This window comes from Mchenga conophoros, linkage group LG14, assembly GCF_057382185.1.
Source record: "Mchenga conophoros isolate Kocher_MC1m ecotype Shallow Benthic linkage group LG14, M_conophoros_male_GT1.1, whole genome shotgun sequence".
Taxonomy (NCBI): Eukaryota; Metazoa; Chordata; class Actinopteri; order Cichliformes; family Cichlidae; genus Mchenga; species Mchenga conophoros.
The window spans coordinates 20,738,821-20,759,063 of NC_140539.1; the positions used below are offsets into that span (position 1 = coordinate 20,738,821).

Below are 20,243 nucleotides of genomic sequence, written 5' to 3' on the forward strand. Positions count from 1 at the left end.
CATGAAAGCATGATTTCTGAGATTTTTGTATTTATTTTACTTTATTTTAGAACGTAGGCTGCTTCGTACTGTGTAGCTAACGTATCCAAAAAAGTTGTTGTCTCTTATTTTTTATACTTATGTTGCAGTAACTTGGTAAAGGCATGTGTTCATGAGTTTGGGGTTGTGCCAAAGGACATTAGTATGGCCCATTATAATTTATCATGAGTTACACAGATCTGTGCAAAAGTCTTTAGCCAGACTTTTTTGAAATGGTCTTGCTTGTTTGTTAAGTCACTTAATGATGAGTCATTCGAACTCAACCAATGAATCAGTGTTGACACTTACCAGACAACTTATCAAAGAATCCATTTCAAATATTATCTTTAGGCAATGTGTTACTAGCAAGTGCTCACAAAAACACACAAACTGTTAAGAAGTAGGAAAAAATCCAGCAAACATCCAACACAGGACCTGAGAGATGCATCTGGCCCTTCGGGGCCTCTCTTTAATGAGAGAGGTACAACAGTGAACGTGAACAGCCATTGACCAGTGGTGTTGGTGATCTTGTCAGAATTGGTATTCTCAGACTTTCGATTCAACATGCAATGCTATCTAAGCGTGTGATTGATGACAGCTTTATTTCTCAGCATGGCAGTGATCACAAACACACTACCAGTGCATTCAAAGCATACCTGGACCTAATAACACACACACATTATCAATCATGAATTTTTGCCTCCACCTAGAAAAGAACAAAAGCCATCCAGGATTCAAAGGAGAGCTCTGAATGACCTTCGAGAAGCCTGGAGAACTGTTCCTGAAGACTACTTAAAGATATTATAAGAAAGCTTCCAGAAAGAGTTCAGGCTGTGTTGAAGGATGAAGGTGATCATGCCAAATATTGACTTTCATTTTCATTAGGTTGTGTAAACTATATTTTTTCCTTATCTACTGTTCTTTCATTTATGTTTTCAGGTTTCAGTAAATCGCTGCACCTGTTTTCTATTTTTCCACAGATACGTGGGCTAATGAAAGTCATAGGGGTGGCTCAAGACTTTTGCACAGTACTGTGTGTGTGTGTGTGTGTGCAAAAAACAAAAGACAAAAAAGGGGGTTTTTTTGTCTGTTACTGACGTAGAAAAAAAACCTACATGATGCCAGTACAACCAGTTAGGATGAACTCGTTTATTTTCCCTTACTGGCTTTTTGTTGAGAACGCTCGAGTTTTATTTTGTGCATCGTCGCCGGAAGTGCCCTGTTTAAATGCGTTAACATGACACTGGTCCCAAGTAGAGTGCAGTGGCTGTGTTCCTGGAGACAGAGGAGGAGAAAGTGTCCGATTTTGGGGGGGTCTGCTTCGAAAATCACGTCTGACTTTGATCTTTCTTTTTTATGAAAGGAGAAGGAAACCCTTGAAGCTACTTCTGCAAGAACAAACAGACACAGGCTCAAGTGGTGGGACTGGATCTAGATCTGCATGGGTGACAGAAGCTCCTCTCACTGATCTGGATGTGTCAAAGAGGAGGGACGGTTTGTGCTGTGAGCTCCTTTTGAAATGACTCAAGTGTCGGGTGTGAACACAAGACAAGTGATCGAAGGAGGAAAATGATGTTTACAGGAGTCAGGCTGCTTTCATCTGATTTTATTCGTTGCTTTTAGGAAGTTTTTCCATCAAATCTCTCCGCCTTTCAGATAATCTAATTTGAAGCCGTCCACCGCACCTCGGCGTGTCAGCTTCTTCGTTATCAAAGTTGATCTCAGCTTTAGAGATTTGTTGTAAAAACGAAAATTTGACTAGTCAAAGTGCCGTCATTCACTGTTTTGTAATCAATCTTAAGACATTTTTAACAGATATTTATTTTCACAAATTTATAAATATATAAATATATCTTTCTAACTGAGAGGTGAACATGGCGATCAACACGGATGCCAACTTCCAGAGATCCAGTTTGGGTGAGGGCGGAGGAGGCGCTCCGCCGCCAGACTTCCAGGAAACTGAGAAACTACTTGCAGTGACCACTGAGCCTGGAGGGAACCAGATGAACATGTCCACCTCCTTCACGGTCAACGTGGGCAGCGACAAGGGTCTGGAAGCCGAGGAGAACGGCCACAGCGTCTCCGTGAGATCGGGCTCCACCGGGCAGCTGGCCGCCTCCGCCCCTCTCTCCCCTTCCAAGGCGAGTCTGAGCCGCTCCTCCACCGGCAACGCAGTCCAGGAGACCCCGAAGCCCCGGGATTACCTCATCCTGGTCATCATCTCCTGCATTTGCCCCGTTTGGCCCATCAGCATCGTGGCACTGGTGTACTCCATCATGGTGAGCATCTTGTTGCCTCGTCAAAAGTGTTAAAACCCCTAAATATGTTATTGCTGGTGCACATGATGGGACAGTGCTATTAGGCTAAGTAAATTAAGATCTTGGAACAAAAGAGGACTGGGCTCTTGAGATTCCATCACTGCTTCTTGCAGTTAAGGCTCACTTTATATTTGAGAATGCCCTTTACCTTTACAGCCTTTTGATATATGAAGGAAGCTTTTTTTTTAAAAGTATGGCTATTATCCCTAACTAAGAACCACATTTGCGTTTGGGTGAATGGTCATATTAATTTTAGACAGAAAGACCATTTAGCAGAGCTTGGATGACAATTTAAAAGAGTTTCTGACACTTTTACACTTAAAGGTTTTAAATTTTTGAATATATATATAAATAACAGAAGTGCAAATGTATGTGAAAAACTGACTTATACACACAGAACACTCAGTGCCTCATTATCTTTCACTATTGCTGAGGCTTTAAATGATCTCACGCTGGCTGCTTCCACTCAGCTGCCAGATGGTCTGCTTCAGAGGGGCTGATACTTGATGTATCCCTTCACAGGAAATTTAAGGGTGCAGCTAAGACACTAAAGCTACTTCAGTCAGATATGGCATTACAGAATTGTAAATAAAATGTTGTGTTTTTGCAGATAGACCTTTGTATGGGCTGCATTCCAAAACGCAGCACATGTAACTGATCTGTGATGCTGAGGATGCACTTTCCTGCTGTCTCCCTCTGCAGTGAGGTCTGGAGCGAAGATGGTGGAGCTGTTGTTTGAGGCTCTGCTTTTTAGTATTGTTTTTTTACACAATACTATGCCTATATCTCTCAAAGATACATCAGTACCAGTGTGTGCTGCACATATGAGCTTATAAAAGTGCATAATGCATAATGCAAAGAAAGATGCTTGTGTTTATTTAAAAATGGCATCATTCACATAATTTGTCTGGCAATCAGCAGGAAGTCCAGTGTTTACACACATTTCAAAAAGCTTGGTATATTTAAATCACGTATGTAAATTTGCCTCCATGTGATATACACACACAACTTTTGAAATAAAGTAATTCATAAACAGAACATAGTGTGAAGGTCAAAAATTTTATGTATGTATATATTCTTCTCTACCAATATGTTGAAACTGTATCAAATTCCTGCCTAAATTACCACAGCTATATTTACTATATTTTTACTCTTTTCCACATTTACAATAAAACATCTAAAATAAGAAAAAAGGCTTGTAAACTACAAATCGTATGTATATAGGCTCTTCAAGCTCTGTAACAGCCACAATAGAGCTTAGCAAAGTGTGTTGTTAGCCATAATATCTAATGTGTTCTGCACTGTAAGTGTAGAGAAAGGCAAACTGCTGTTCTTGAGCAGTACAGACACAAACAGCCTATGATGGACCTTTGCAGTAAGTATCTGGAACCATTCTAGCAGAACTCTTTTAGCGCCATCAGTCATAACTTCCCTGTGTCACGATTTTAACTCCTGGTGGCTGACGGCTCCTTAGTTTCAAGCCATTTGTGTTTTTCAGCGCACTTTACTTCTGACACTGTCCAGTAGCCAATTCTCAGATCTACAGAGAAACAAAGCAGAGGAAATGCAGTAAGCCATTAGTTCTGTAATATCACTCTTGCGGGGACTACACACCAAGGGGAATATCAGACGGTATCCACAAGACAGCCTGTACTTCCCTGAGCCATCATCAGGAACCCACTGACATTCACAAGTCGGTTGCTGGCTAATGGCATTGAGAGAGAGAGAGAGAGAGAGAGAGAGAGAGAGAGAGAGAGTGAGTGTGTGTGTGTGTGTGTGTGTGTGTGTGTGTGTGTGTGTGTGTGTGTGTGTGTGTGTGTGTGAGAGAGAGAGAGAGAGAGAGAGAGACAGAGAGAAAGTGTGGCAGAGGGAGGTTTTCACAGAGGGCAGAAGAGAGAAAAGCGAAGGAGGAAGAAACTGGAGCTGGCCACTAACTCAATAGAAGATGAGAGAAGTCAATTTAGTTTCTCTGCAGAGGGCAGATTGCAGCAGTTAGCCAGCTCAGTAGCAGCGATCAACATCCTCTCTCTTTCCTGGGGGGTAAGGAAAGGGGATATGGGCCTCCCAAAGAAGATCAAAACATCATTCGCTACAAGGGCAGATGGGCATGAGAGAGACAGCAAATAGCCATAAAGTAGTTCCTATCACTTGATTAGAAGAAGCTAAATCAGATAGCACAGTCAGATAAGTGCGAGTGAGTCAGAACAGGAAAAACAGAGGTGTACAACGCTCACTTGTGAGCAGATGAATCAAAAGTAATGTGGTTGATACCACACGATACAGCTTTGGAGTGCCAGATTAGTGCTAAGTGCCAGTATTCGCTACTCATCATCCACTGTGAAATGGATATTGCTGGAAAGTCAGATAAAAAAAAAGAGCAACTTTTAAAATGGTATCAATGGGGAGGTGTCAGAGGAAGCTGAACAGACTTTAGAAATTCATTCACAGAAAGACAGAAAGATCAAAAAAGACCATCTTAAGGGGTAGCCTGATATGAAATGCCACAGTTGGTGGTCACTTGCATTATTGATGAGCCTTTAGCTTCCAGTGATCTGGATTCAGACTTCATTTCATGCCAAGAGGGTTTGTGCTTAACAGTCGTGCTATTATGTAACATTAACTGTGCTGTGTGCTGTGTATTCAATTAAAACCTGATGTAAACCATATAGCTTTTGTTTTATAAGTATAGTACGCAATCAACATTTGTAGCTAAGCAATGGCTCAAAAATGGCTGTGTAATGTGATCAGAGTGATAAGCAGCAGTATCTGTGGCACTGTCCCGTAGCTCTAAGTGGCATTTAAGCCTGTTTCAGCTCATTGCTTTAGTTCTTCAGAAATACAGCTGTTTTTAGCAGCAGATTCAAGCAACAAAGCTTTGACAAATCCACAGTATTCCAGCCTGTTCGACACAAAACTGAGCTGCAACAGACCCAAATATTTACCCCAGGAATCTTTCAAACCTCAAACAGAGCTGGAAAGAAACGCAAATATAGGAGTGGATACAAATATATCCAGGTGTTTTGTTTTTAGATCACACACCTGTCTCCAGCTCCAGCTTTAAATACAATCAAAACTCGTGTAATTGTCTGTGTCTAACTGTAAATGCAGACTTCAGTAGATTCTGCTATTATGCAAAACATAAACTATATCACAGAATTTAAGAAAATACACATTTTTGTGTATGTAGACAGTGCAAACATTAAGTAAGATGTATATCCATCTTTTAATCGCTTAAACAGGTAAAAGTATCCATCTGTGTTGGTCCCATTTACCCTTGTAAAAGCGTCAGCATCTTTCCACACTGTAGATGGTGCATTGCTAACAGCAGGAACAGTTACATCCATCATCATCTCCCACTACTTTCAGCAGTAGGAGCACATAAAAGCCAACTTCCAGCTGGCTGCCGCCAAAGATCTCTGACAGATGCTTGGTGGGAAGGACTTGCGGCTGGCAAACGTTGAAGATACGCAGTCAATTATGGTTACTGGAGAGGTTGGGGTAATAGGTTTTTACAGTGCGCACTAGCCTATCCCAGTAATGGGAATGCCCAAACTGCAGGAGCATTACTGCATGTGCTGCAGATTTGCCTGTAAAATATGGTCTCACAATGCTGCACTGGCGGGATGGCTTTGTTTGTGTGTGTATGTGTGTGTGTGTGTGTAGGTAAATGAGATCTTATTAGCAGTCAAGTGCTGCAGTCACCATCAGAGAGCATTTAACACTGTTCTTACCCAATGTGAGCTCATCAGAGTGTTACAGAGAAAAAAGAAAAGCCGTGTGCTACAACTCATTTATCATTTTAAATCAATGAATGCTACAATGTGATCATCCACTGAATAATACAACTGAATGCATAGAAAGTCATGTTTTGAGTACAAGTATAGTACAGAGCACTTACCAGCATAAGGGCCACTAGCTATATGAGTGGCTTATTTGATAATATAGGAGCTTTTAAAATCTTCAAATCCCACTACTCGATGATTTAATATTAAAAATGAATGCATCTTCACTTGTTTTAATTATAATATTGGGACATTTTATTTACAATATTGTACAGAAATCTTGAGCCACCCCTCTTTTCTTTCTATTTTGCCTCCAAAGAACAAGACTTTCTCGTATGATAGTTCTCCAGCCTTCCAGAAGGTCCAGAAGTTTCTTTAGCTGTTTTTCCATTCATTTTCATTCCAGTGCTTCTACCTCACTATATTGAGAGGAATGTTTTTGTTAGGCCACTTAACACTGACCTATGACTCATTCAAACATAAAAAGACATGATAAGTTAGGGGATGAATCAGTGTTGTCTCTACGCAAAGAACTGTATCTTCAGGCACTTTGTTACTAGCAGCCTGCGACAACACACATAAATTGTATTTTGAAGTGGAGAACAAAAGAATAAGAATCTTCAGAAGATAAAGTTATCTGAATGCCATGTCCTTAATAGGGGAAAAGATCCAGCCTGACAGGACCTGAGAGATGCATCTGGCCCTCCAGTTGATCTGAAGGCCCAGATGTTCACTGAAGACTCACGAGATGGTCTCAGTGGAAGGGACTGTCTTCTTCTGGCAAGAAGGCATTGTTGATGAAGGGATACTGGGACAAAGGGCTGAGGTATGCCAAATTGTACAAAAACTGTACTGAAAAATCAGTGGCAACAGTGGAGTGGAGTGGTGAATCCAAATGTGAAATCAGGATGTGCAGAAGAGGTCAGGAGAGAGATACGACAGTGAGTGTCTACAGCCATCTGTAAAACATGGTGGAGGTTCTGTCATGGTTTGGAGCTGCCTATCAGCCAGTGGTGTTGGAAATCTTGACAAAATTGATTACATTTATTTTTATTTATATAAATGACAACAACTGTTGCCTCAAGGTGCTGAATTGATACAATTGTAAACACAGAGAAGTGCCATCAGATGTTAATACCTAATGCAATACCATCTGCAAATCATCTGATTGGTGATAGCTTCAATTTTCAGCATGACAATGGTCGCAAACACTTCCAGTGCAGTAAAATCATACCTGGATAGAAAAACACACATTGGAACTCTATCAGTCATGGACTAACCTTCCCCTAGAGTCCCAACTGCAACACTACTGAAGCAGTGTGGGATCATCTCGACAGACAATGGAATAAAAGGCAGCCAACACCCAAATATTTTCAATGGACCTTCATATTGTCCTTATATATCGTATTTGCATGTGAGCTTACAAATGTTTCAGTAAAACCTATTCTTCATTTTATTAGCAAAATCTGGACAAATGCAACAGAAATCGCTTCAGCACATTAATTTGTGATTAACTACCTGCAAAAAAAAAGTTGTAATAATGGCATTTGCACCAGCTTAAGCTGTGCATTCCAATTGCTAAGTAACAGATGCTAAACTTACTTTTCATTGTGTGATTTGCATCACATTAGATAATGACAGCGGTGTAACTAGACAACTCTTTGCTTTAGAAATCTCACCTGTGGTGAAAGCGTTTCTTAGTGTTTGCCCTTTTTTAGTACAAATAGCCCATTTCTGTTTTGTTTTTGTAGTTGAATTGTATATCGATAAACTGTGTTTGGTTTAACAAACAGATTGCTAATAATAGCATACATTATCCCGATGATAGTGCACTGTGCTATGAACTAAACGATGAAACCTGACTCTGAGTTATTTAAATATGCCTGGCAGTGGTTCACTTATAAATGATCTGCCAATGGATAAAGGTTTATACTATGATGGTCTAGTCTTTAAAAGGATTAGCACTCTGTTAGTTTGTTTGAATTCACAAGCAAATATATAAACACAAGTAAAATCGTATGTAACCATCAGCTACAATGCATTTTATAGCTAGAATAGGTATTGTGCCATCATAGCTCTGGAAGGTTTGATCATTTGGTCGCATGGGTGGTTTGAAATTTTAATGGGCATTTTCTGTAAAAAGTCTAAAAGCCTTGCTAGCCGCTTCCGAGAGACTGCGATGTTCTTTATCCCTCACCGGACCAATGTGATTTAACTTAACATACCAAAACAAAAAACCCTGCAAAAGCCTCGTACAAATTCATTTGGGGATTATAATCTAAAAGTTTTGAAAGACATAATGTATAAACCTGGAAAACGACAGATTTGCTCATAGAAGAAAACATCCTCTCACTGTACACTTCTGCGTTCCACCATGGCTGCTGTTGGTTCTCCATTATTAATGGCAAGTGAGAAAAGAAGCACTTACTGACTTACTACCACCCACACTTGTCTGCTGAACATTTGAACACATTAGAGAGAACGAGTGTGCGTGTGTGTGTGTACAAAGGCAGCACAATGAACACTACAATTAGGGTAGAATTTCCCATTCTGAAAACAAATATGACCCGTAGTCGTGCTGTGAATCAATACAGGCGTGATTCAGTGAAGCAAAGGGTGCCTCCCTTTCACTACACACAGATATTCACAAACACAAATGAAAACCTCTCGCAGGTCTCAAAGGTAACATCCAACAAGACTAGGTCCAAATGAGAGTGCTGACATTGCCTTCCTTTGTTTCTTATTATCATTATGCAAGTAAAATATCATCTTTTTAAATCACCTCCATTCTCCATTGATGGTTTCTCTCCAAGCTGGCCAAATAGGCTGTGTTTTCTGTAAGGGACTTCCATTGATTTAAGGTGCTGATGCTGCTTTTCTCTATGAGAAAAGATCAATACAGGCTCCAGCGGGACTTTGCACCATAGCTTCACATTGCAGTCCTCAGAGCAAGAAGATGGAGTGTGTCCCTGTGAAAGAGTGAGTGAGTGAGAGTTAAAAAAAAAAAAAAGTAATGTTTTTGTTTTACTGTCATGAGCCTGGATTGTGGGATGAGACATTGCATGTAGTAGATATTTAGATTTGATCAAATTTAAATAAATCCTAGAAATAATCGTCCAGTTAAATAGTTTTTGTGATTACGTTTCTTACCATGCAGGATATAGGAGTACATTATATTAGGTGACTGTTTTAAAGCAATTGCATTATATTGAAATATCTTTGTTTTAATTGCGATGCAGCATCTGTCAAAAGTTGAGTTTGAGCCTTTTAGAATTAAAAATTGGGAGGCGTTTGTGAAGCTGCGATAAACTGTGTGAGCAAATCAGTCAGTAATTTAACCCCATAACAGACTAGTGTATTATATTTGATACATACAGTTTTTGAGACTTCAACATTTCAGTGTGATTTTTTTTTTCCCTAAAAAATACAAATATATTGGATAATACACTTTTAAGAAGTAATTCTTTGCCAGGTGTAGCTATCATATTTGCTAAACTTTGTTTTTTGCAAATTATTGCAAATTTCATCTTTTTATAAATGTCAGGAGATTTAATAAATTCTCCATTTATTGGCAATTATTTAACGGTTCAAGTTTGAAGGGGTAAGAAGAATATTTGTCAATGTAAAATTCTGACAAATGTACATTTTTCATCACATGGTCCCAAGGTCCTCCTTAAAAGCAGACGTGAGCTTTTCTCAGAAAGATCTCAAAAAACTACCATCAGTGCATTTCATCTTTGCATCTACAACTAAGAAAAACATAATTTTCATAATTACCAGAGCTGTTAACTTAGAGCAGCTGTTTTGGCCTAATAAATTTGTTAAGCGCTGTGTATTTAATTTATTTCTCCTTTTTTTCCTGCATCTTTAATAATCCAAAACATTCATATTTCACCCATGCCTAGTACCACTTCCTCATCTTCTTAATATTGAGTTCATTATGCACTGGGCAGCTGAAATCCTTTATCATGCAAGAATGTGAAGACATTCTGCTTTGAAAGTATATCATGAGCTCGGTTGTTGTTATTATTTCCCAAACATCAGGCATTATTAAAAGAAGAGATGAATGCCATATTTAAAAGTAGTTTTCCACTCTATCCTAAGGTTGCACTGTCCCAAACCCACGTGTACTAGTGCACAGTAGTATCTTACTACCAGACAGCCTGGAGGCAGAGCATCTCACGGGAGTGAGACGATGGAGTAACAAGTTAGTAATCAGGGGAACTACTCTGTAATTCAATCTGAATTTGAGGCAGTTCCCACCTAACCCCCAACACTCTATTTCTTCAGTATTCAGTGACTGAATGAAGCAAGAAAACAGAGACACCATAGCATGATTTCAAACTAAATTGTGAGGGTAATGTGAAATTAAGAATAGTGGATTACTTCCTGAAATTCTCTTATGAAGCATGAAGTTCTCAATCGCTGCTAAACTCAGGTGTAGGCAGGTTTCATTGCTGCAGTCACACATGGACTGAGTCATGATCCTTCTTCTACCTGCAAATCACCTCTTACTTTTAATTCTGATGAAAATGCTTTTAATTTCAGTCAGTGTTAATTATATTTGTTTTATTAACACTTTCATACACACAATGCCGTTTATATTTAAAGCATTTGAACTTTCATATGTAAAATGGGGAAAAATCTTTTGAGGAATACGATAGTGTAGTTAAACTGTCAAACTGATGAATTTCTTTGTTTTGTTTTTGTTTTTTAACTTTTCATATTTTTATATCTGTAACTCCAACCTGTGTTGAGCTTATATGTATTTTAGTCTTAGGACAGTAGGGCAGCACTTTCTTTCTTCTAATATCAGATAAGTTTTGGTGAGAGTTCCAATTTCTGTTTTATCACCTCTGCTTTGAAAAGACTCATCCTGGACACCTGCTGAAGTATTTAAACGCCATCTCCATTCAGGTTGATCAGGTTGTTTAGTTGCTCTAGTACTCAAGTGAAACTTGTTAAGTTATAGAGCAAATACTTGGAGTGATATATGTAAACTATAGGCAAAACACACACATGATGAAATTTTGTTTTATGACTAAATAAATGAAAAACAGCAACATAAGATTTTTTATCTGATGTGTGCATGTACATGCTGCAATACCGTGAAGAGCAGTGTTCCTTTGTGTGGATTCCCTTTCACAAAATAAAAACATACACTGTTAAAAAACCCTGCCAATCCAATGAAAAGCCTGAGACATCAGTAACGGGAGATTTGATCTTTGGGGTGACTCACATAAAAGCAATGCAGAAGGCTGAGAATTCCCATCCATCACACCTTTCACACATACGCATGAATCACTCTGTCTCCGTATCTGCAGTGTACAAGCAAAGCAATATACGTTCAGCATTAAAATGATATACAACCCCTTCATACTGCTGCACTCACCGACTCCATCCAATTGGCTCTGCAAGTCACATTCTTCCATCAGTCCCAATCTGCCGGCATGAGATTTGCCCGTTTACAGTTGAAATAAATTACTCTCTGCATTTCACAAGTCAACATTACTGTGCTGCATGTTTATCAATTTCTTTTTAAAATAAGTATTGATTAACTATATGATAAATATTTTAAAGTGTAACTCTTGAAGAGCTGCTTCAGTATTTTCCTCCGGCCAGGAACTTCATCATTTGTCCAGTAAAGCCACGATCCCTTCCCTGCACATGTCAAAACCATCACAGCTTTGCCTCTAACATTGTTTCCAAAGCACTGTGAGATGTCACTCTGACATAATCATTTCTAACCCTGTCCATCATGGTCTCTTTGTCAGTGCCACAGCAGGTCTCACTACCATCTTGTAAACTTTCCCTTTGACTTTGATACTCTTTACATTTTCATCTTTCCACCTGCCACTCTCTCATTCACACACACGTATTCTGTTTGCTACTACTGACTTTCATTCCTTTTCTCTCCAGAGCATACCTCCACCTGTCCAGGCTCCACAGAGTCCACAGAGACCCCTGCCTGCTTTCCTTTGGCTTTGCCACCTCTCTTTTTTATATTATTAGCCTCCAGTACTCTGTGCACTTCATTCATCTTCCTGACTATCCCACTGTTTCTTCACTAACCTTTGAGTGTTTTCTTGCACTTCCTCTTTCCACCACCAAGTCTCTTTGTCCTGTGTCGTCTGCCCAGAAGATACCCCAAACACCAGTAACTTTTCCCCACCACCCAGAGCTTGTCTCAACTCACTTCTACTTGTTCTTGGTGTCCAAAGTCATTCTACAGACTACCATCTGAACCTGCCTAACTACATTGTCCCCATGAAAACTTTTGAGGGTTAGACTTTTCAAAGAGCCACAGGTTAGAGTGTGAATAATTATCGGTACACCTCAGCGCTTCAGTGTATATGCCGAAAGAAAAACCAGCTCTGGAGAACATACGGGTGTTTTATGTTTTCAGTGTAAAATATGTACTAATCTGGACATTTTTCAAGAACTTTTCACATTTGTTTCACCCATAAATGGGAAAAGCATTGCACTTTAGTACATAAGCTCAGTGAGCAATGGTTTATATGTATCTTGAATTTCACACCTTACACTCAATGTGTGTGAAGACTTGTGTATGTTCGTGAGTTAATAAAGGTTTTTTTTAATCACCTATTTCTTTTTTTAAATGTTAAATCACATTACACCAGATCAGCAAAATCCATCGATGAGCCTGACTGATCCAGGATGATTAGTTCAGTAGTTTCAGGGTGTTCAAAATTGATAATAATCAAACAATTTGGAGTTCTTCAGGTGCAGGTGCAATAACTCAGGTTTTGGGGCAGTCACAAAGTCTTAGTGCTGCTTGGTCTTATTAGTTTTTCCTACACAAACTGGAAAAATAAAGAAATTAGAGGAAGAACTGGATTAATTACAAATAATACTTTATAGGGTTCCTGCTACATCACTGTTTGCATCTCTAGCTTTATCCAAGAACTCATAAATATGTAGATGAAAATCTCCACCCTAAGTGTATCCTTGGTTTGGCTGGTTCGACAGATCTTCCTAAAAATGTTTGGTCTACTACCTAATATATTACATTTGTTTAATAGTCTTGCTGCTTTTGTGTGTCCTCAGTCCAGAAACAGTCTCCAGGCGGGGGACATAGACGGGGCCAAGAGGCTGGGTAAACTGGCTCGTCTGCTCAGTATCGTCTCCATTGTCTTGGGCGTGGTCATGATCACAGTCTACGTCTCAGTTTCAGGTACATTCATTGAATCAAGCAGGACAAATTTTTGAGGACAGTGATGTTATCATGATGGTGTCCAGTGTGCTGCACCGAGATTTAGATTGAGGTTTAAAGTGTAGCTGTAGGAGGAACTATCTACTCAGAAGGGTAGTCCAAGAAACATCTGCCAAGGCAGCTCACTCTCTCGGCAGAGTGTTCCTGGTAACTCATTTTGTTTACTTTCTTCTTTTTAAACATACGTTAAGAAGTTTGTAGTGCAGTAAAAATGAGATAAGAGTAGCATGACAGATGTTTACATTGATTACATTATTGTCATTTTGACTTTTATATCAATCTTGAAGGAGAGGTCAGAGGTCAAACGCTAAAACTTTTAAATTCTTATAAGGCTTTTTGTCAATTTTCAACCAATAAATCATTAAGTTGACCTTGAAGATAAGGCCCCTCTACACTCAAAGTTTTATCGAAATCAGAATCCAAAGTTTTTCAAGCGATCTTGTTTACAGACAGAAAGAATGACATGCTTCAGATGTGTTTCCTGTTTTCAACTTTGCCAACATCTGTGTGTGTGTTACATTTACTTTTGCTGCAATCATAAGTGTGTAACATACTTCTTCTCTTTCCCTTTTTTACAGTTTCCAAATGAACTCGCGAGAGATGATCTTTCAGCAAGTAAACAAATGAAAAACACCATTCAGAGATGCATGTATTAGAATCTGGTTAGCATTTGCTTGACAAAAATAATGAAAATCCTGATGTAAATCTGTCAGGTTAAAACAGAGGAGGAAGAAAATGCAGATTTGTTTGTGGTCAGAAGGAACCCCGTGTGTTTCCCAGTGTGGAACATGGACTTCTCTCAATGAAGACAATAATCTGTGTATGAGGAGAGAGCGACTTTCTCTGTATGAGATGGAGCTTCTTTCGAAAAATGGATTTGGGGTTTGGTCGCCAAACTTTGGACAGCTGCATATAATCCTCATATATTCCTCATCGAATCTTTTGCATTCAAAGCATATACAGTTACAAATATATTTGAAATGTGGATAGAAAAAAATTACATATATACATTGTATATGTACATTTTATATGTTTGTATGCCAAGCGGTGCTGGGTTTGCTAAGGCTGTCATAGTGGCTGCTTTGTCAGTACCTGGATGCTCAGTGGAAACTCAAAGGTTTGTGAAAGTGGGCAGGGGACATAATTGTTTTTATTTATTATAATTTTTCATTGAAAACAAAAAAAAACAAGACCAAGTGCATGCCTGAATGTAGATCACCGAACCTCTGCCTTCATTTTGACTGTTATTTCCATGTTTCTTACCTTTTCCAGGAGTCTGAGAGACTAGCAGGTTTGCACATGTGAGACTGTTTTGTGTACATCTAATTATTTACCACAAACATGACTTAGTCTCAGCTACACCTTCAGGTGTTGTTTCTCCTCACCATATTCCCTTATAATTAATTTTACGTGTGTGCGTGCACGCGTGCGTGTGCACGTGTGTTTGCTGCCTTTCTACACCATTGGCATTGTTATACAATGACTGTTAAATGTCACTGATTATTTCACTGAATGTTTTTTCCAGCTTGTTGTATTGGTATAAAATGTATTTATATAGGAAAATATATATGCAATATGTACGCATGCTTCTTTTTTTTTAAACAACGAGCGGGTCTATAAGTTTAACTTAGTAACAATGAAAAGCATTTAAACAAAAAACACAAGCATTCTGTAAAGTTCAAGCCTGACAAATTGTCTGTATTCATAATTTTATCGAAGAGATGCAGTTTATTGTTCTGCCTGTGGATACATATAACAAGTATGTTACAGTGACATGTACCAGGCTTGTGAGCAGAGATAAAATTCAGTAACACTATGTTGCATTATTCAGATCATTTGGATAGATTTTGGGGGCAATAATGTTATTTGGATGGCGGGGTTAATTTACATTTTGTATCATTTTCATTTTGATAAGTTGCAGTGCTTGTTTTCACTTGCTCATACAGTTCAAACAAGTGAAACCTTATAGCTATATTATGCTGCTAAAGTGATACTACCAAGTCCTCATCATCATCAGTGAAAGGATGTACAACTGCTAACTGTCGAGTTAACAGACTTTCAAGTCCCCGTTCATACTCGTGGTTGTACAAAAAGTCACTTTAGCAAAACATCCGAAAGCAGCAAAATCCAAAGATGCCCTACTGTTTACGTAGTGCAGGCGACAGCCCTACTGTTTTTCTTACATCTACATTTTTCATCTGGAACAATTGGCGAGCAGAAGCCAACTGTCAGTAAAACAGTTCAAACTTTTCCACTTCATTTCCGTGTATTAATGTGTTTCCTTTCCAGTATATTGTATGTGCCAGTTCACCTCTCTGTGGTGTACATTTTGCATGTCAGGAATAAACATTACCATGCATGGTCCAAGTTGTGCCTTCTCATGGTAACTTCCAATTCACAAGGAATTGTGTTGACCACAGCCATGCTAGCAACTTTCTGAGTCTGTAGTCTATAGATAGCATGTTGTTTCAAATAAATGTAAATATTCCAATAATTATATCAATAAAAACACCAACATGTTGATCGCAACGGCGATCGTGGCTCAAGAGTTGGCAGTTCGTCTTGTAATCGGAAGGTTGCCGGTTCGAGCCCCGGTTCGGACAGTCTCGGTCGTTGTGTCCTTGGGCAAGACACTTCACCCGTTGCCTACTGGAGGTGGTCAGAGGACCCGGTGGCGCCAGTGTCCGTTAGCCTCGCCTCTGTCAGTGCACCCCAGGGCAGCTGTGGCTACAATGTAGCTTGCCATCACCAGTGTATGAATGACTGAATGTAATGTAAAGCACTTTGGGGTCCTTAGGGACTAAGTAAAGCGCTATACAAATACAGGCCATTTGTCACTTAGACCTTTATGGGTCAGACCCCAGTTTGCCTACATGGTGAGGACCACAGGAGGTGTCGAGCTCACACACGTTTTTGGAAGGAGTTGTGTTTCGGTCACACAAACACTACACACATGCATGTCATCACTGCGGTAGGGCAGCAAGACTTTGTATGCAGAGACTTCAGCAGATCCAACTTCCCAAACCCTTTCACAATCATCCTACTGTCTGTCAATGTGAACAGATTCACTATTGATGTATATATACACACACACACACACAGACACGTACAGTGTGAAACTGATGACAACTGAATGAAGATAAAAGAGCTCAAGTTCAGATTTTCCTTGTCTGCCTGCGTTTGTTAAATAACTGCTTAAATAAGCAGTTATTTCGTTAACTCTGTTTTCCTGGGTCTTTTCACGTGTGCTATGAATAAATCTTCTTTTTTTTCGGTACCGGTACTAGTTTTGTTTTGTTGTATTCATCCGCGACACCTTAAAGGCCGGTACGTGAAAATATTGTCGGGCACAAACCGGTTCGTGGCGCAAAAAAGGTTGGGGTTGATCTAAAAAGGTTGATCTACACGCTTCTCACATCGCCTAGATTTAAAATCAATGTTACAACAATAAAAAGAAAAACATTGCAGAATTTCATAGAGTTGCGAAAGCATCATGAAGCATATGAATCAGAAAAAAAGTACAAATAGAACCAAAGTGTGAAATCCACAAGCTGCTTCAGAACACACAGTATGCGCCACAGATTGTACATAATTGTTGGCCAACACTGCTCAAGATGCTGCAGGTTAACCTGCAGTCCAAAACAAAGAAAAACCACCCATTCAGCACATAAAAGCCTCTGATCCTTCCTGCTTTCTCTCTCAGTGAGTGTAAATACACTGTCAACAAGCAAACACACACTCATTACCCCCTACAAAGACAAACACAGCCTATGTCTGGTACCGTTGTTATTATGGACGCTCACATGTTGAAACACTCAGACAACTATTCCTGTGTGTTTGTTTCTCTCTCTCTCTGTGTGTGTGTGTGTGTGTGTGTGTGTGTGTGTGTTGTTGTTTGCAGTGCTCTGTCTTTTCCTGCTGGTGGTGGAAGTGATTTGGAAAGAATGCAGTGGAAAGGGAGAGGCGTCGTGGCCATTAAACCAGCGGGATTGGGCCTCAAATGAAAGCGCGGTGCTAACGAGGGCGGATGCTAATTGAAGGGCCTCCTGCTGTGGGGGTCTCACACACACACACACACACACACACACACACACACACACACACACACAGCATTCCTTTCTACAGAATTCACAATATACATACATAAACTGTATAACCGTACACTGTTTTCCTTTCTTTCTTTCTTTTTTTGCAAAGAACTCATACTGGGATAGCAGAATGTAAACAGTTCCCTTTCAGTCGATTCACTCGGTACAACACATAAGTATGGGATATCACGCCCTCGCGTGTTCTGGCTAAAGAAACCTTTATTCACGCCTTTAAAGCAGATGACGTGTGATGACACGCGGACGGCCCCGCCTGCCCATATAGCCGCTGTCATCACAGTCATCCCTCAGTTCTTGCGCTCTTCACCTCGCTGAGAACACCTCTGCTGAGTTGGGCTAGCTAGCAGCTGCTAGTTAGCTCCGTTGTCTGCTGACTTGAACTTAGCTTAACTGCCCTTGTTTGTGCATTGCCATGGTTACCGGTAAGTTGGCATGCGTTTACATGCATTGCCATGGTTACCGATCCGTTGGCATGCGTTTACATGCGTCGCCATGGTCACCGGCCTGTTTACATGTGTCGCCATGGTTACCGATCCGTTTACATGCATCGCCATGGTTACCGGTCCGTTGCCATGGTTACCGGTCCGTTGGCATACGTTTACATGCCTCGCCATGGTTACCGGTCCGTTGCCATGGTTATCGACGCATTGCCATGGTTACCAACGTGTTGACATGCGTTTACATGCGTTGCCATCGTTACCTGCCCGTTGCCATGTTACCGGCCCAATGGCATGGTTTACATGCGTTGCCATGGTTACCGACACATTGCCATGGTTACCGGCCCGTTGCCATGGTTACCGGCCCGTTGCCATGGTTTACATGCGTTGCCATGGTTACCGACGCATTGCCATCGTTACCGGTCCGTTGCCATGGTTATCGACGCATTGCCATGGTTACCAACGTGTTGACATGCGTTTACATGCGTTGCCATCGTTACCTGCCCGTTGCCATGTTACCGGTCCAATGGCATGGTTTACATGCGTTGCCATGGTTACCGACACGTTGCCATGGTTACCGGCCCAATGGCATGGTTTACATGCGTTGCCATGGTTACCGACGCATTGCCATCGTTACCGGTCCGTTGCCATGGCTACCGGCCCGTCGCCATGGTTACCAGCCCGTTGCCATGGTTACTGCCCGTTGCCGTGGTTACCAACGTGTCGCCATGGTTACCGACACGTTGCCATGGTTACCGACGTGTTGACATGCGTTTACATGTGTTGCCATCGTTACCGGCCCGTTGCAATGTTACCGGCCTGTTGCTATGGTTACCGGCCCAATGGCATGGTTTACATGCGTTGCCATGGTTACCGACGCATTGCCATGGTTGGCGGCCCGTTGCCATGGTTACCGGCCCGTTGCCATGGTTACCGGTCCGTTGCCATCTTTAAATCTGCTCAATGATTGTTTTAGAAGTAAAGGGACACTTTTATTATTGTATTCTGGCAAGAATTTGACGTTTACAGCTAAAACATATTCCATTTATCTACTAATTATCAATGCATTTTCTTAAAAGGTTAATTTTAGTGGTGGCACTAGAGGTCAGTCAGTCAACAGCCAAATTCAGGCAGCCTGACTATGAAACTAAATTTTTTGAATCACCCAACTTTCTTGCATGTCTGTGACCATCTGTGTTTTTCTCATGACTGGCATCTAAAGAAAGAAAGAAAGAAAAAAAAAGGCTTTTCCCACAGAGAAGAAAAAAAATCCACTGTGGTACATTTGTGAATGTAATATTTGTGTATTGTTCAGTCTTCATTGAGACTGACAGAAGAAGGTATTGATTCAACTCTGCACTGGTGCTGTTGTCTGCAGTCCTGTATTGGATTGCACAGCTGTTGTTGCTTTTATTGTATCTAAGCCCTGTACATAGGGCATACACACTTCGACTTCAGGGAACACAAACACCATTTATCATGGTCACCACAGCTACAGACTGTAGAGTAGGAGAGAATTTGTGTGTGTGTGTGTGTGTGGCTCTCTTCAACCACACACACTCACACAAATAAAGGCCTGGCTTAGTTTCAAATGCTTAAACTGCTTTTTAAATATTCACTTTGTTCACAAAAAAAAGACAAGATTTCTGTCTTTACACCTTAGCTCCTTCTAATAAGGAAATTTGCTAGCCAGAAGTTACTGTAGCAAGACTCTTCTGAGAGAATCTAGCACTTAGTTGAGTGGCTAAAACATTCAGGAGTTGCACCTCTGCAGTCCTCCAACAGCACGTACACACTTCTCAGCTATACTTAGACTTCAGCGCAGGATTTCCCCCTTAAAGGATGTAAGATATTAATGGGCAGGTGGCAATCTTTTCTGACTGCTGTAGTATGAAGAAAAGGCTATTCCTGTCATAATGCCCAATCAGGATACAGACCATATTTTATTTATATATATATATATATATATATATATATATATATATATATATATATATATAGGTTTTCTTTGTGAGGAAGGCATCAAACAGAGGGGATGAGAACAAGAAACCAAAGGCTCTCTCATCACTCCACTGTTGTGGACATTTTTGTATTGGATTACAGTCAACTGACAGCCTGAAGCAGTGAGAGAAAAGCGCATTGATGTTTCTCACACAGCTGCTTTGCTTTCACATTCCAGCACCGGCACCAACAAACTAAGACTTTAATCGAATGAGTCGAAGCCTGTCTGCCGTCATTCCCTTCTCAGCTGAAGGATTCAGCGCCTCTAGTGCCTCTTTGAGTTCCAAGTGGATTCAAACCAGACGCAGTCAGTCAGGCTCAGGTCTGCCAGGTACACTGTGAAATGT

General features: G+C 40.4%; 1 protein-coding gene across 1 annotated transcript; it reads left to right on the plus strand.

Annotated features, from left to right (window-relative positions):
* Nucleotides 1-1,272: 1,272 nt before the first annotated feature.
* On the plus strand, nucleotides 1,273-16,554 carry trarg1a (trafficking regulator of GLUT4 (SLC2A4) 1a). Its single transcript, XM_085243288.1, has 3 exons — nucleotides 1,273-2,297; nucleotides 13,187-13,313; nucleotides 13,931-16,554. Exons 1-3 carry the CDS (start codon nucleotides 1,893-1,895, stop codon nucleotides 13,939-13,941), a joined length of 543 nt encoding a protein of 180 aa, XP_085099414.1. The 5' UTR covers nucleotides 1,273-1,892; the 3' UTR covers nucleotides 13,942-16,554.
* Nucleotides 16,555-20,243: the final 3,689 nt, after the last annotated feature.

Excerpts from the sequence above, each read along its gene's own strand:
- trarg1a (XM_085243288.1), top strand. The coding sequence starts at position 1,893 with ATGGCGATCAACACGGATGCCAACTTCCAGAGATCCAGTTTGGGTGAG. Across the intron at positions 2,298-13,186 it reads CACTGGTGTACTCCATCATG|TCCAGAAACAGTCTCCAGGC; the intron begins GTGAGCATCTTG and ends GTGTGTCCTCAG.